Source organism: Bos javanicus, chromosome 6 (genome assembly GCF_032452875.1).
Source record: "Bos javanicus breed banteng chromosome 6, ARS-OSU_banteng_1.0, whole genome shotgun sequence".
NCBI lineage: Eukaryota > Metazoa > Chordata > Mammalia > Artiodactyla > Bovidae > Bos > Bos javanicus.
Window position 1 is genome coordinate 103,281,952 of NC_083873.1, and position 17,882 is coordinate 103,299,833.

Here is a 17,882-nt window from a genome sequence, read left to right on the forward strand (position 1 = left end):
GCTTCACTTGTGGCTCAACTGATAAAGAATCTGCCTGCAATGCAGGAGACCTGAGTTCAATCCCTGGGTTGGGAAGATCCCCTGGAGAAGGGAAAGGCTACCCACTCCAGTATTCTGGTCTGGAGAATTCCATGGACTGTATAGACCATGGCGTGGCAGAGAGTCAGCCACGACTAAGCGACTTTCACTTACTTCACATAGGCAACATTTGGGACCCTGATATGTGCAGGTGACCTCAAAACCCTTTAAAATAGAGTTAATTTTGTGCTTTGATAATAGAAAGGACATCAAGTCATCGAGGGAAATGTGGCAGATATAAAAAGGAATAAAGAAAAACACCCTCCTCTTGCCTGCCAGAGATAATCATGGTTAACATTTGCATGGATTCACATATGCGTAGTTTTATATAGTTGAGATCATAAGGAAGTTATGAAGAGCATGGGTCTTGGAGCCCAAGCACTTGGGTTTACATCTCAGCTCACTATCTGTGCAACCATGGGAAGTTACTTAACCTCTCTGTGCTGCACTTGTCTCATCTTTAAAAGGAGCTGATACTGTAACCGACCTCACAGTACCTTTATGATAATTAAAAGGTAGTTATTATAAACGTCTTAGACCTGTGCCTGGTGTGTCAGAAGCCCTCAGCTATTTCCCACCTGATTATCTTTATTTATTGTTATTCTCCTAATATTAATAACAACCTTTCATTTTTCCCACTTAATATTATAATACAACCTATTAGGTAGGTTACTCTTACTAGGATTATAAAATCTTTGGTCACCAAAGTTACTAGCAAGCGGTAGAACTTGATTACTCACTTTGCAGAAGTTTAAAGATGAACTCTTGCAAGAAACACAAGTCAAATGAAGCAAAACCCTTCTCTGGAATCAGGCCTCCGAGAAGAAGCGGGTCAGGATACTCGGCTTCCTCCTCTGAGTCCCCTTTGTTCAAATTCTGACCTTCCTCTCCCTCCAGAAGCTCCAGATGCTTCAAGCACTCAGCAGAGTCTTTTTCAAATTCCCCTAAAAAAGCAAAGAAACTCCATGTCAAAGGTCAGCCCCTGAGCACAAGATGAGCGGCTCTTCTGGACCTGGCCCTCTCTCCAGATGTGGGCAAGCCCGTCCGTCCTGAGCCCCCATCCCTGAGTACCAGGTCCCCAGATGTAAAAGAAGAATGCAGTGGGACTGGTGCCGAGTGGAGGCCAGCAGGGGAGGCTTCCTGGAGGAGGGGGTCCTTGACTGAGATCGGTATCTTTTTTCCAAACAATTTTGAGATCTAATTCACGTACCATACAATTTACCCATTAAAAGGGTATAATTCAATGGGTTTTAGTATATTCTGGTACATGAAATCATCACAACAATCATTTTTAGAATATATTCATCACCACCCCAAGAAAATCCTGGTTCCTTTTAGCCATTACCTCCCATCCCCCACCACTCCCTCAACCCTGCGTGCTAAGTCATTTCAGTTGTGTCTGACTCTTTGTGACCCATGGACTGTAGCCCGCCAGACTCCTCTGTCCATGGAATTTTCCAGGCAAGAATACTGGAGTGGGTTGCCATGCCTTCCTCTGGGGGGTCTTCCCAATCCAGGAATCGAATCCGCATCTCTTTTGTCTCTTTCATTAGGCAGGCGGGTTCTTTACCACTAGCATCATCTGGGAAGCCCCAACCCTAGGCCTCTACAAATTTCCCTATTCTGGACAATTCATATTCAGGAAATCCTACAACATGTGGTCCTTTGTGACTGGATTTTTAACTTACCATGTTTTCAAGGTCCATCTACGTTATGGCGCCTATCAGTACCTAACTCCTTTTCATGGCTGAATGGTATTTTCCACTGCGTGGAGGGGCCACATTTTCTTTATTCATTCATCAGTTGATGGACGTTTGGGTTGCTTCCCCCTTGGGGCTACTATGAATAATGTTGTTACGCACATTCATAGTGTTGTGTGAACATACATTTTCGGTTCTCTTAGGTACATACCTAGGCGTGGAATTGCTGGATCCTATATTGGGTGCGCCAAAAGTCCATTCGGGTTTTTCAGTAACATCTCATGGAAAAAACTGAACAAACTTTTTTTCCAACACAATAGTAACTTTATGCTTAACCTTTTGAGGAACTGTCAGACTACATTCCAACGTGGCTGCCCCACTTGACGTTCCCACTGGCAGTGAATCAGGGCTACGATTCCTCTCCATCTTCTCCAAAACTTACTATTATTCACCTTTTTGTTAGGACTTTGGGGGATGAACAGGAGGGAGACCAGGTGCACAGAGGTGGGAAAGCCATTCCTAGAGAAAAACAGCTTGAGGGGAGAGACAAAGAAACTGCAGAGTACAGAGCTATGGGGACCATTAGCAGTGTGAGATTCCTGGAAGGTAAGCGGGGTAGGGAACTGGTCTGCTTATCTGCTACAGCCCCCAAGCTCATAATAATAATAGTAGGCCCCAGAGTGTGCCGAGCATCACAGAATTATCTTGTTTCCTTACAGCAGCCCCGTGAGGTCAGTATTATTATCATTATCCCCAATTTTGCACTCGAAAAAGAAAAGGCAGTGGGTAGAAAATTCAACCAAGGTGATAAAGGCCATAAGTGGCGGAGGAGGGAGGCAAACTCAGGTCATTCGTGGCGACAGGGCTCTGCCCACCTAAGATATCACAAAGGCGGGGATGTCTACTGTCATCACAGAAAGGAGACACCAAGTATTAAACCCCCAGAGCCCCCTGTGGAGGCAGAAGGCACTCTAGCGGTTGCCCAGAAATGGGGTGTGACTGCTCACGGGTACGGTGCTGTCTGGGCTGATGGAAATGTTCTAAACTGAACTGCAGTAGTGGTTGCACATATCTGGGGATATACGGAAAACCACTCTCAGTGGGTGCGTTTTATGGTGTGTGAATTAGATCCCAGGAACACGGTTAAAACAATGAGCTCTGGGCCCTGGCTTCCCATCTGTGCCACGCCCTGATTTTGGTGAGCGGAAACAGAGAGCTGGGCAGGAGTCAGCTTCTTCTAGAGCTGGAACAGGCGATCCCTGGGCTCACACTCGCCTCGAAGGGCACTGTGAACCACGTGAGATCCAGCTCCAAAGGGACGCATGGCTAACACCCCCTCCCATCAGCACTGAGACTCAGAGACCCAGAGACTCACAGTGCGGCTACCCGAGGCCCTGCTTTCCAGCAATATCACAGCAGTAAAGGCAGATGTGGAAACGCTCTCAAGAGCTTGACCGCTAACATAAAACTTGTAGGCTGTTTAGGGGGAACGCTAAGCGAGGTGTGCCCACGTCCGTTTCCCTTTAAATAACTTTAGAGGTCCTCAGAGAGTTACACGGAATCAGAGCCACATGTATGTACAGCCTCACGTCTCCCAGCACATGATTTTATAGATTTTGAAATGAGCCGTAAACCTCTCCAGTGAGTAATTTACACAGTATAACTCTAGGTATCTGAGCTCACGTGTTATACTCAGTTGCAAGTAATGCGATGCATTCTCACCTTCACTGCCATTACTCACCTTCAACAAGACATTACTGAAGACGGTTTATTGCCTTACAAACCCCAGACGAAGGTCAGCCTCCTGTAGATCTGTGCATTCCTTCATCAAATGTCTATCGAGAATCTAGCAAGAGATATGTCCTAAACCACATGGCTCCCTCCTTCCAGGACAGTAGACGTTGTGTGTGTCTATGTGGGTGTGTCTGTTGGCATGTCTGTGTGTAAGCGTGTCTTGTGTCTGCATGCATGCGCACACATGTGTCACAGGCTGATGGTAACAGTAGAAGAGGAAGATAATTTCTAACTAAAGGGTACATGCTGGAGGCTCAGGAGTGCCCCCACCCCCAAGTTTGGGACCAGGAACAACCTTCCTAGGGGAGGTGGCATCTCAGCTGCACCAAGCAGGCACAAGGCTCTGATGTCCATCCTCGGAAGAGCCCTGTGAGGCGAGCAGCTCATCCTTATGTTACAGAGGCAGTAGTGGAAGCAGAGAGAGGTTAAGTAATTGGCCCCAGGCCACTCAGCAAGCAGGGTGCAGAAGAGAGGCTTAAGTCAGATCTATTTCTGTTTTAATAACATTAAGGAATAGGTGGGAAAAAATGTCACCCCCTAGTTCTGCCCCTGACACGATGGCTTTCATTCTTTGAGGATCTTCCCTAGTCCCAGAGCACGCCTCTGACTTACGCAGTTCCAGTCATTGCAGGGTCTCTGTCTTCTGTGAGTCTCCTTTCACTTCAGTGCAAGATGTTTTAATGGAAAGATGTTGTACTAATCCATATACTTCAGTTTCTTTGGGACAGAGCTCTGCCTTATTCTTGCTGTGTCCCTAGCACCTGGCTCAGTGCCAGGAAGGAATAAGTACCCAGGAGTTATTTGTTGAACATATTCATTCATTCATTCTACAGACACACAGTGAGTACTGACTATGAGCATCAGGCATGGCTCTAGATCCAGGGGATAATGCAGTGACTGAAACGGGCAATTAATCCCCAAACATGAGGGGCTTGTATGCTGGTGGGAGACAGCAAGCAATAACAAAGATGGACAAATGAAAGAGGCCAACAGGAGATGATGGAAGCAGGGAGAGAGATAAAGTTGGAGAGGGGCCCTGGGAGGGGCAGGATGTGTGCAGCACAGCCTGGGCTGGCCTCCTGGGGAAGAGGTCAGTTAAACAAGACGAAGGTGAAGCGGGGAGGCGAGCCTTGCAGGGACAGGCTGAGTGCTACGGGAAGAGAGGATGCTGTGCTTAGGCCTGGAGGCCGCACAGGACGGTGGCCAGGTCTGGAAGCCATTAAGGAGGCAGCGGGGCTCCAGGAGGTTCTAAGGCCCCTGAGGGGCGGGGCCAGAGCAGGGGGGCCCTTGTCAACTAAGAGGCAAGTCTATTTGTGCTTCCTTGGAAGACCCACTCCCCTCCCACATACCCACCTAGCATTAAGAGTGTTTGAATAGACCCTGCCTTAAAATTAAATTTAAATGACAAGGAGTCTCTGGGCTGTGGGTTGGTGAACCCCAGCATAGATGGAGTCAAGGTGTGCGTTTGCCTTGCCGCATCAAGCTGGTTGAGCTTCCTCAGTGACTCAGCGGTAAAGAATCTGCCTGCCAGTTCGGGAGGTGTGGGTTTGATCCCTGGGTGGGGAAGATCCCCTGGAGAAGAAAATAGCTTCAGTTCAGTTCAGTTGCTCAGTCGTATCCGACTCTTTGAGACACCATTGACTGCAGCACACCAGGCTTCCCTGTCCATCACCAACTCCCAGAGCATACTCAAACTCATGATGCCATCCAACTATCTCATCCTCTGTCGTCCCCTTCTCCTCCTGCCTCAATCTTTCCCAGCATCAGGGTCTTTTTAAATGAGTCAGCTCTTCGCATCAGGAGGCCAAAGTATTGGCATCAGATGGCCAAAGAAATGGCTACCCACTCCAGTATTCTTGCCTGGGAAATCCCATGGACAGAGGAGCCTGCCAGGCTACAGTCCATGGGGTGGCAAAGAGTGGGACACAGCTGAGCAATTAAACAACAACAGCTGAGCTGGTTACCTGTGAGGTTCTGCAGGTGCTGCTTCCCCAGCAGGTGCTCCCTCTTGTTATGCAGGGAACTGAAGAACTGCCTGCAGGTCCGACAGTACAGGTCATCGTTCTCATCGGCCTGTGGACAGAGATAGCTCCTGGTGAGCAGGGAGGAGGCACAGGGATCCCGCCTTCTCCGAACATAAGTGTTAAAGTGTTAGTTGCTCAGTTGTGTTTGACTCTTTGGGACCCTGTGTAGCCCGCCAGGTTCCTCTGTCCATGGGATTCTCCAGCCCAGAATACTGGAGTGGGTTGCTAATCCCTTCCCAGGGGATCTTCCCAACCCAGGCATCGAATCCAGGTCTCAAGCATTGCAGGCAGACTCTTTATCATCTGAGCCACAAGGGAAGCCCCCTCTTGGAATATAAAATTAGCTTAAAATGGCAGATGGGCTTTAGGTGGGTCCAACCGGGTCCAGCTAGTCCCTTTTCCACCTGGAAATCACTGGCCGGTTTGAGGCTTTTCCAAGCACAGTTGAGAATTTCAATTCATCCCAAGGTCTGTGTCACAGGGTGGGACAGAATATTAGGAATGTGGCAAAGAGGGTACAACAGGGAGTGTTTGAGAATTGGTGGTTATAGAGGGAGAGCAATTAGTCAGGACAGTGGTGGCCAGGCTCTCTCGCCCCATGTCCTTTCCCTTTCACCCTACATCCTGTAAACAATGACTCTGTAGGGTTACGTAACGGCTGAGCCCATCCACAGCACTGGGCACACGCATCATGATATAACTGCTTGGCCACGCACTGCCTTTGTTCATGCATACTTATATGAGCACCACCCAAAACGTCCCTTGCTGCTGCATCAGCCATGAGTGAACAGAGCCTGTCTGCAGTTCCCACAGTTCCTTGAATTTTCATCCAGCTTCCCTGCACATGTCTTGCCTACCCTGGGTTCATCGATTAGTGAGACAGTGGTATTATCTGAGTCCATGACCAATTCTGAGTTTTTCTTATGTTCAAAGGGTTTGCTTTGCAATGCTGAACAAACTCTATGACTAAATCACAAAGATGTGTCTTCTTATCAGACACATGCACACCAACCTGTAGGTGCTTGCCTATCCATGGGCCAGTTCTGGAAGATGCACCAGAAACTGGTCATAGTGGACACCAGGGGATGCAGGGACAGGGTGGGTGAGGGAGGGACTGGGTCTCTGGCTGAGCAGAACCCACCTCGCACTGTAACCTTTGTGCACTGTTTCCATTTTTAAAACCAGGCACATGTATTATTTTTAACAGAAAAATAACTTTAAAAGAGGTATACATATTTGATTTCATGTATTAATTCAGAGATATAAAAACTTGCCAATATCTGACAAGAGATGGGTCCTAGCACAGGCCTGAAGTGTCAGCTCTTAATATCCTCTCATAATCAAGCTTTGAGCTACATAAGGTTATGAGGAAGGCCAGCCTCAGACTACCAGGTGCTGGACTAAGGTCATAGAGGGGGGAAGGAAAAAAAATGAGGTTCTGGAACAGCATGGTCCCTGCTGGTGGAGACATAAGCCCGGCAGGGAGATGGAGACCAAGTCACGGCAGGCACTGGGAGCCAGTGTAGGCTCCAGGGAGAGGATGGTTGGGCTGGTGGGAGAGCAGGTGGATGCACAGAGCAGGCCCCTCCAGGAGGAGGGGCTGCTGGGGGGCAAACTCCACTCACATGGCCCCTGCCATAGTGGCTCCAGCCTGGGTCACAGAGGGGCTGACCATCCCAGGTGGACAATTAACTCAGGAAGTCCTTTGCCTTCTAAGTCTCGAATCATTGTCTAATGATAAAGAATGTTATACTTAAAACAATGTTTAAAGTTATTATGAATGCATGTTGAAAGTAATAGAAAAGGGATGCGTAAAAAGTTACAGGTATCCAACATCCCGTTTCTACTCACTGTGGGCAAGAGCTTCTTGTGTAGCCTTCCAGAAAGTTTTGGTATAAACACGTGTGTGTATGTGTGCTTAGTCGCTCAGTCATGTCTGACTCTTTGTGACGCTGTGGACTGTAGCCCACCAGGCTCCCCTGTCCAAGGAATTTTCCAGGCAAGAATACTGGAGTGGGTTGCCAATTCCTACTCCAGGGGATCTTCCTGACCCAGGGATGGAACCCACATCTCTTGCGTCTTCTGCATTGGCAGGTGGATTATTTACCATGGCCCTACCTGGGAAGCCCCATAAATGCATCTGTCTGGCCCCTAAGATTTACTTGCAGGTGTTCTTCATTTGTTAAATATCTATTTCATCATTACTCAAAACTCAAAGAGGAAGCGCCTATGAATTACAACTTAGCTTGGACATCTGACAACCCAGGTCCCCACCACCCTGTCCTTGACCCTATACGCACACTGTCTGCTCCAGGCGTCCAGAACTGTTCACGGCCCCCACACACCCTGTGCTGCTTCCCACCCCCAGGCCTTTGCACGTCCTGTTCCCTAGCCTAGAGCTCCCTCTTTGCTTCATTTCCATCTGGCCAGCATTTTCTCCGGGAATTTCCCATTTCTTCTTCATGAGCATCATCACAGAACCACCTGCCCTGAGACTGGCCCGGACAGCCTCGGGTGGGGTCCCTCTCACTGTGCATGCGTCTCTATCACAGCAGAGCCTAGTGTCATGGGTTGCACACTTGCCAGTTCGCCCTGGACAGGAGCCGTGGGGCTGCGCTTCACTTCACCCACTTCTGCAACCGGAATCTGGTGCCCTGCCTCCCACTGAGCTGGACTTCATACATACTTGCCCAAGGAACCCACAAAGAAAGGCCTCCATGAGGGACTGATGTGTGAGGCAAGCTCCAGTGATGCATGAACCCCTGCGCCCAGATGTTTCATTTCCTGGGCTGCCATAACCAAATACCACCAAATGAGTGGCTTAGAATAACAGAAGTTCACTCTCTCACAGTCTCAGAGGCCAGCAGTCTGAAATCAACCTGACTGGTCCAACATTATGATGTGGGCAGGGCCTAGTTCCCTCTGGAGGTTCTGGGAGAAGCTGTTCTTACCTCTTCCAGCCTCTTGGGGTGGCTGATGCCTTCCTTACCTTGGGGCCACATCACTCCAATCTCTGCCAGTGGTCATGTGGCCTCCTCCTCTTTGGTGTCAAATCTCCCTTCATCTCCTTCTTGTAAGGACACTTATGATTACGTAATTGTTTTTCAGTTGCTAAGTCATGTCCTACCCTTTGTGACCCCATGCACTGCGGCATGCCAGGCTTCCCTGTCCTTCATTATCTTCCAGAGTTTGCTCAAATTCATGTCCATTGAGTCAGTGATGCTATCTATCCATCTTATCTTCTGCCTAATGCCCCTCTCTTAAGATCCTTAACTTAATCACAACTTCAAGGACTTCCCTGGTTTTTGTTATATAAGGTAACATTCACAGGCCCCAGGGATTAGAATGCAGCTATCCTTTGGGAGGCACCATTTCTCAGGTGCCCACACCAAATGAGGCTGATTAGTTTAAAACCACAGTCCCCCAGTACTTACATCCACTGCTGAGAAGTCAAGGCCCTTGCCCTCAAATTCATATCCTGGTGCACCTGTTCCTGATAGACAAACAAACGGCATCACTTTACAAAGCACCTGTGTCAGAAAAGGCCTCAGCCGTGTCGGGAGAGAATCAATTCAAGGGTCAGAGATGCCTTCTGAGGATGAAAACACTTATCCTAAGAGGTCTCCATGTTTCCTGCTGGAGGATCAGGTCTTGACTTCAGTTGCTCAATTTCTGGCTGATTCATGTTGATATATGGCAGAAACCAATACAATATTGTAAAGCAATTATTCTTCAATTAAAAATCAATTAATTAAAAACCTCAGGGAAAATGCATAAATTTTTTTAAAAGAGGTCTTAAAATCCCTTATTATAAACCAAGAAGAAACACCAGATACCTCTGACTTCAATTTATAATAAACATCTAGCCAGGTATGAAATGAAGATTAGAGAGAAACAAGGAAAAATATAAACAATTCAGTTTTTATTAGCATGGCAGAATCTAGGTGGTCTTTTAAAAAATATTCATTATGATTATATTTATATAGTAAACTTTTAAATTTACTGCTTTCAATTAGGCAGAAATACATCTTGTTTAAAAGCCAAGTTCTCTTGGACTAGCCTTTCCTTGTAATACGGCAACTTGTCGTGTGATGACAATCTACAAATAATCACAAAAATAAGAAGGCAATAGGAGACCAACATGGCTGAAGAATTAAACAAGATGAGGTGTTCTCTGCTAAGTCTGACAAATGGCATTTTTAGGGAGAAATACATGAACAGAAAATGACAACTGCTCTCTGGGGACCCTTAGCCAGAGGTCTCAGGGCATGATCTGCTTAACTTTGCACATGAGGACCAGAGGCCTCACAACTCCCTCGGAACCATCTGACACTCCACTTTGTTAATGCCAATTATAAGCTAGACCAGTAGTTTTCAGAGGATTATTTTTATCTGGAGGTACTTCACTGAAAACAAATATTAAGTGGAAACCCAAGAAGTACAATGGACCAGAGTGGAACTGTCTGTGGACCAACCTGTCCCTCTGGTTGTTTTTATAAACAAAGTTTTATTGGCACACAGTCTCACCCATTTGTTAACATATTGTCTATGGTTGCTTTCCTGCTACAACCTTAGAGTTCAGTGGTTGCAACAGAGACCACGGTACCCATAAAGAGTAAAGCATTTACTATCTAGTCCTTTACGAAGTTTACAGATCCCTGATCTGGATGAAGCTACGGTGAGGGGCTCGTGCCCCAGAACTAAGGGTACAAAGTATGAATATTTGCTGAACTCGCTATATGCCAGGCACTGAGTTCCAAGCTCCTATGGTTTAACTTGCTTGATCAGCACCAGACCCAATGCTGCTGCTGCTGCTAAGTCTCTTCAGTCGTGTCCGACCCAATGCAGGGAGGTCCTATTAAAGCCCCACTTTCCATATGAGGAAACTGAGGCCCTGAATGTTTTAATGATTTGTGCAAGGTGACAGAGCCAGGATTTGACCCCAGGCATTTGGCTCACTGAGCCGACACCTGATCACTATGGAGACGGTTTTCCTGACCACTATGGAGATGGTTCTCTGCCAGGCTCAGGTGGGAAAGAGAAGCACCAAAGTGGAGAACTGATGGGCTCTGTTGGGATGCTGGTCAGCCCCAGCATGGGGAATGCAGGAAGAACCCTTAGGATGGACAGTGATGAGCCCTGGTCAGAATGCCCAATGCTGTTCTAGGTCATGTGCCCCTTGGTGGGGAACATGCCACAAGTAGGGTGGAGTTCCTGTCTCTGCCTTAAGCCTGCAGCCCCCAGAGGCACACCACAAGGATTTTGTTGCAAGCATTCTTTTTTTTTTGCACAGTGATCCCAGGAAATGCTGGTAGAGGAGAGGGGAAGTGGGTCAAGGGAGAGGGGAAAGCCAGTAGTGCAGGGGTGGGGTGGAGCTGGCGCTCGCTGAGCAGAAGCCCGCCGTCAACAGGGTGCAGTCCCATCAGGAGCCTCTAGAGGGCGCATGGGACACACTTCAGCAAGGCGGGTAGGGGCGACTTGAGGTCTTTATCCGCCATTGTTGCCCTTCTTGTGTGCACTGGTTTAGGGATGTTTCGTGTCTTAACTTCCTGGCACATCAGGCATGACTCAGGCTGGGCAAGGCGGAGTCCCTACACCAGCAGCATGGACTGAATCAGGGGTGTGTTGGAAATGCAGACCCCAGACCTGCTGGGTCAGAACCTGCATTTTAAAAGGCTTCGGGGTGATCCAGGGCACTTTGCATAACTGAGTTCCATAACTGCCAGTTCCTTTTCTCCTTCTAAGGATTAAAATGGAATCGGTGGCCCAGCACCACTCTGACATTCCCCAGAAGGGGGAGGGAGGGGGTGCCTCCTCCGTAATCAGGTACAAGGTGTCTCAACCCCAAAAAAAAGAGCCACAAAGGGATTACACCAGCTGCTTTGTGTAGGGGCGTGACTCCTTCCCCTCCTCCAGTTTTGCTCAGGTTTAATTGACAAATTAAAAAATGTGTATACTTCAAGTGTTCAAAGCAGATGACTGGCTATAGTATACCTTACCACAATCAAGTTAATTAACACACCCTTCATTTCACATAGTCTTCTTTTCTGTATCTGTGGTGAGAGCACTTGTAATCTTGTTGTTTAATCACTAAGTCAAGTCTCTTTTGTGACCCCGTGGACTGTAGCCCACCAGGCTCCTCTGTCCATGGAATTCTCCAGGCAAGAATACTGGAGTGGGTTGCCATTTCCTCCTCCAGGGGATCTTCCTGATCCAGGCAGGGGTCAAACGTGTGTCTCCTGAGTGGGTACTTACGATCTACTCTCAGCAAATCCAATACACAATGGGGAAAGGACAGTCTCTTCAATAAATGATGTTGGGAAAACTGGATAACCACATGCAAAAGAATGAAATTGGACACATCTTACACCACACACAAAAATGAACTTGAAATGGATTAAAGACTGAAACTGAAAAACACTCCTAGCAGAAAACATCAGGAAAAAGCTCCCAGACACCAGTCTTGGCAGTGGTGTTTTGGATAGCACACCAAAAGCTCAGTGACAAAACCAGAAAATAAACAAGTAGGACTATATCAAACTAAAAAGCTTCTGCGCTGCAGACTACAATGAAAAGGCAGCCTACGAAATGGGAGAAGACACCTGCAAACCGTACATCTCACAAGGGGTTAATACCCCAAATACATAAAGATGTGAATATTGATAGAGGCTAGGACTAAAAGAGAGCTCTCCAAACCCTCCATCTGCTGTAGAGCATCGCATAGCCCCAAGCCTGGAAGACAGCAGCTGCAGTCCACCCCGGCCAGGCTCACTCACCGCACCGCGCCTGCACCTTGAGCGCTGCCCGCCTCCGCAGGAAGGCTCGGTAAGCCTCAGAGTTCTGGTAGGCCTGCAGCTCGCGGATGTAGCGCTGCTTGTCTTCATCCGCCTCACAAACGTACCTCTGGAAGAAGGAGCACAGAGATCCTGTGAGACTCCCCTCATCTGGAGGGGGCTGGTGGGGTCCCCTTGTCTAACTTGCCTCTGTCTCTCTAGGATGCTACCAAGAAGCTATTGCTCATCTTCTACTTACATACCTACAGGGATGGAAACCTCACTACCTAACAGCAAGTTCACTCATTGTTCAAATGATGCAGACCATAGGAAAGGTCTTCCTTCCAATCAACTAGAACCTGCCTCCCTCTGGCTTTCACCACAACTGCCAGGTGTGGTCTGATGACTGCAGAGGAGGGTAGCGCTATCAGTGCCCCCACCCCAACTCTGGGACCTTACACTTCTATTCAATTATGGCAGTGCTTAAGACATTAGCGCTTAACTTTGTGCAGGGTGCTGGATGCAGAACAGGTGATAAAGAGATGAATCAGATCCATCCCCAGGCTACCTCATCTGCTATTGTTTTCCCTCCATTTGGAACACTTGTCTCAGCTTCCCTCCCCTGGCCAAATCTTACTTATCCTTCAAGATCTATCATAGAACATTCACCTCCTGGAGAATTTCTCTGATGCCCCCAGGTTGGCTCGGGCACCCCCACATTGGATTAGATGCCTCCTGGATACCACCCCCTGGGCCTGGTAGAAACCTCTGTCCCAGGCACTCCTCATACTGGATTGTATGTGTCCACTTTGGGGGTCCCGACCCCCTACACTATGAACTCCTTGAAAGCAGGGACTTGGACTCACCTTCAGTCACAGAGGCTGGCACCAACTGGTGTAACCCAGGGTCTGGTGTGTGTGTGTGTGTGTGTGTGTGTGTAGCCAAAATTTGCTCTAAGAATGCTTGTCAAGTAGTTATTATTCACAGTGACTATTTTATGCACCTGGTAATTTGAAATAAATTATCATGTTAAGCAAAAAACTTTTAAAGCACTGATGTGTTGAACTGGGGGCTTCCCAGGTGGCACTAGTGGTAAAGAACCCACCTGCCAGTGCAGGAGATGTAAGAGATGTGGGTTCAATCCCTGGGTCTGGAAGATCCCTTCGGGGAGGGCATGGCAATATTCTTGTCTGGGGAACCCCATGCACAGAAGAGCCTGGGAGGCTATGGTCCATAGGGTCGCAAAGAGCTGGGCATGACTGAAGCGACTTAGCATGCACGTGTTGAACTGGTCCTAACAAAGTATAGAGCTGAGCGTGGCCTCTTTCCCTGGGCTTCTGGAGCCTCTTTCCACCAGGCACGTGGTGCATGGCCTCTGTCCCATTCCTGCAGGGACTTGACTCTACCAAGGAGACAGCTGACAATGCTGTAGCAGGGCTTTTGAAACCACAACTTGGAGGCGCTCCAGACACAGCAGCTGGGGCAGGGAGAGAGGGAAGGATTTCTGAAATCGTGAAAGTAGCTCAGAGACTCCCTAAAATCTTGGATCAGAGGTTCTGCCTCTCCCTGACTCATAAGCGCTGTCCTGTGCTTTGTAATCACCATGCTTATTCCAAAGACAATTGTCATTTTTGTCTCAGCTGCTCAGACTGGAATGTTGGCAGCCTAAGCTACTGTGACAGGTGGGGACTAACCCTAACCATCTTCACCCAACTTAGTCACCGTAATTTTGCTTTGATCTCTTTTACACGTTAGCAAGGGTGTGTGGTGGGAACATTTCTTCCCCACTCCTGATGTTTCCTTCTGTAAGGGGGGAGCTTAATCCTGCTGGCCTCTCCAGGATCACCCTCCCCTCCAAGTGGGAGGAGGGGCTTATCGAGGGTAAATTGGGAGCCAGAACCAGACATGCTCCATGAGGCCCCTCCTGTTTCCTCCCCTGAGACCTGATGGAGACAGACAGCAAGGGTCCCAGGCTGCTCTTGGCCAGAGTCAGGGGCCTGCCCTGACTGTGATGACCAGGGTTTGTCCGCTTGTCTGACTGGCTACTGGATCTACTTCCTGAGTGGTTGCAGATCTGAGTAGCAAAGGGAGGGACTCTATTAATTGACACCATGCTCTCAAATTAGGATTTCTCTGTGATAGTTCATTTGAACCAAAGGTTTTCTATGGCAAAAAAAAGTTGGAAGTGCAGGGGTTAAAGAAGCTCATCTCAGAGTTTTTGCATTTGACCCAAAGAAATGACACTTTGGAGGCAGTAGGCTTTTCTGGGAAGAGTATGGGGGCTTTGAGGTCAGACATACTCAGAAGGAGTTTGGGAGGGCTTCTTGTAGGAGGTGACGCCACAGCAGGCATGGCTTGATCAGGCTGGAAAGTAGTGGGGGACGAGGTGGCAGAAGTTGACATTGGACATAAATGCCGTGATAAAAGCATGACTGTCCTCTAACTTAGGGCTGCTTCTTCTGTGACCCCAGAACATACTTCCACAGGAGGTTAACAGGAGCTCTGTGCATAAGGGGTTCCATGGTGGATTACTCTGAGAAGCCTTTCACGAGAGGTGGCAGAGATTCTCGTGCCCTAGAGTGCTGTGCTCCATCTCGCCCTTCACACCTCATTCCAGGAGAGCATGGGCTTCATCTGAACTATTTTAAGTGAATCAAATTATAGCAAAAGGCTCCAAAAAAAGCCCCGCAGAAGGAAAAAAATCTATTTCCCTTGGTCTGCTCCAGGATTTCCTAAACTTATTGGACAATTTTGCCATTTTTCACCGATTCAGCATTCTGCCTGACAGTTTGGGAGATAGTGGATGCCAAAGCCACAGAGACCAGTAATTGCTTTTAAGGGGTGAGGTGGGAGGCACCTCGTGCCTGTCTTGTGGAACATTCCCTCTCGCTCCAGTATGAAAAGATGGCCTGGGGGGAGCAGCCCCTAATCAAGGCTGCAGACAGCTAGACCCTGTTCTCTGTTCACTCCTCGCAGAAGAAGACTTACTTGCTTTTTCTCTTGTGGCAAGTGAGCCCATTGAGCAGCCAGCATCTTCGTGATTTCCGGGAAAGGCAGACTGGGGTGCTGGGCCCTCAGCTGGCTCCTCTGTTCGTTCAGGAATATCGTGTAACTGCGCCGGGAATGGAATACACACAACAGTGCTGAGCTGCTGTTGGAGGGGAGGCCTGCCGCAGCCACTCCCGCTTTCAGGGTTTCATGAAAACCAACAGTCAAGAGTTTGTCCATATTTTTCACTCAAACTGGTGAAATGGGGGCTATTTGAAGGTGGCGAAATACATGAATGGCTGGCTTATCCAGAGACTGATGGAAGACTTAAGAGGAATTTCGCCCCCTCCCACAGGAGGGGCATGAAGACTGGGTGGGCAACTTGCTCAAGCCTACTTGAGCCTCAGTTTCCCCCTCTGTGTTATGGACATAATATACCTGTTCATGGGGTGGTTCTATGGCTCAAATGCTCCAGGTACAAGCCCTCCCACCCTCCTGATGAGGGATCTGTGTCAAGGCACAGGGAGAAAGTCTGCAGGTGTTGGAGTGAGACAAACCAGTCTTTGGACCAAAGGCCATGTGCACTGGAGTTATGGGAAAACTGAGAAAAGACCTTCACCCTTCGAAACATGTGAACCTTGAGGATAAAGAGAAAAACACTCAAGCTTCCAGAAGAATCAGGTGACCCTCAGAGCAGCGGGAAGTGACTGGCCTGGGGCCTCTTTTCTGCAGCCCAAGATGCCAGGGGATGAGGCACAGGTCTCAGGGCCCTCGGGGGTTGCATTTTGAGCCTTGATGAAGGTTCACTAGATCATCCAAGGCCATGGAGCCCCAGGTATCACAAGCCTGGAAGGGAAACCAGACACACTGGCCCCACGGCCACCCACTTTCCTGTCTGTGACTCAAGCCCAGCTCTCCTTTGAGTATCACAAACTTATTCCAGCTTAAAGAACTAAACAACCCTCTCTCACTCCCTGTGGTGTGAGACTCCGTAACAATCAAGGGTCCTGAAGAACAGATAAAGGCTGAGATGGGACAGAGGCCATCCAGGCTCGGCACATAGTACATCTTACCCTGTCGTAGGAGCACGGGGAACAGCAAGATCCCTCGGGGGTTTCCTTTTCTTGCCTTTAGGCCAGCCTCCTTTCCTTTTCTGAAAGAGTAATACACAGGAAGACCTCAGGATTGTCAACAACGATTGACCATATTTGAGTCACAGTCCATAATAGGCAACACACTAAAGAGTCCTCGCCACACTCTACTCACATGACCTCTGACATCCTGGCAGCTCTGCAGAGTAGAGATGGTCGTGTCCTGAAGATGAGGGAACCAAGGCTTGGAGGAATGCAATCATTGCCTGGGTGTCCCCAGCAGGTGGGAGAGCCAGGGATGTTCCCTCCCATCGTGTTATGACTGTATGTGCTTAGTCACTCAGTCGTGCCCAACTCCTTGCGACCCCATAGACCCACCACGCTCCTGTGCCCATGGGGATTCTCCAGGCAAGAATACTGGAGTGGGTTGCCATGCCCTCTTTCGGGGGATCTTTCCAACCCAGGGATCGAATCCAGGTCTCCCACATTGCAGGCAGATTCTTTACCATCTGAGCCACCAGGGAAGCCCAATCACCAGGAAGCATATGGTCATATGATTGGGCACAAACAAGAAAGCAACATGAGATTTGGGTGACTAGGTTCAAGGTGAGGGGGTGGGGATGGGGCCAGGCCTTGGTCCTGGAGGCAGGGCGTTAACCTCTAAGCTTGACTAGCTCAGCCTAGGTTCCCATCTCAGCTCCACTTGTGTCATGTGACCACAGGCAAATTAGTAACATCCCTGTGCCTCTGTTTCCCCACTTGTAAAATGGGAATCATAATAGCCTGAACCTTGTGGGTTGTAATGATGATTAAATGTGGAAACAATCATGTGGTTCTTACAACAGAGCCAGGCAAGCAGTAGGTGCTCTCTAAATGCAGGCTGCCATGGCCACATGCAGACCCCCTCCTGTGGCAGCCAGTTCTCAGGAAGGAGACCCAAGCTGCAGCTCTCTCTTCTGTTGAGTGTGTTTCTTGGTTCATCAATGGTGCCTGCACCCTTGCTGCCACTGGGATCCTGGGCCATGCTCAGAGCCTAGAGGGCTGAATAAGATGTAGGCTTGGCCCTCAAGTGGCTCAGTCTAATGGAGGAGGTCTGGGGCATATAAATAATGGCAACAACTTATTTCAGGGACTAAGGGCTACAAAATGATAGCCTGGACACCCTTGCATTCAGGGCTCAGTTTCATATTTTTCCTAAACCAAACACACACAGGTGCCAAAAATGGTGGCAAATAATCCAAATGTGGCCTAAAAACCTCTGTTTCAGCTTTCCAGTTTTCCAGTTTTCAAAACTCCCTCCAAGACATGCCCATTTCAGCTTTCCCAAGGCCAGGAGATACACAGCTGGTCAGCAGCCCAGCAGGCTGGCTGGGAGAGGATCTGATACCATCACAGCCAGGCCACATGTGCTGAGGGCCTCAGGACAGAGGCGGT

General features: G+C 48.6%; 1 protein-coding gene across 1 annotated transcript in view; it reads right to left on the bottom strand.

Moving 5' to 3' along the window:
• LOC133249828 (high mobility group protein 20A-like) overlaps nt 1–17,882 on the bottom strand; it is a 31,859-nt gene that overhangs the window by 4,803 nt on the left and 9,174 nt on the right. The window contains exons 3-8 of the mRNA XM_061420773.1: nt 16,431–16,510; nt 15,358–15,481; nt 12,373–12,499; nt 9,031–9,089; nt 5,537–5,645; nt 819–1,022 (exon numbers count right to left, since the gene is read on the bottom strand). Coding sequence (XP_061276757.1) covers nt 819–1,022; nt 5,537–5,645; nt 9,031–9,089; nt 12,373–12,499; nt 15,358–15,481; nt 16,431–16,510 — 703 coding nt within the window. The remainder of the gene's footprint in view (nt 1–818; nt 1,023–5,536; nt 5,646–9,030; nt 9,090–12,372; nt 12,500–15,357; nt 15,482–16,430; nt 16,511–17,882) is intronic.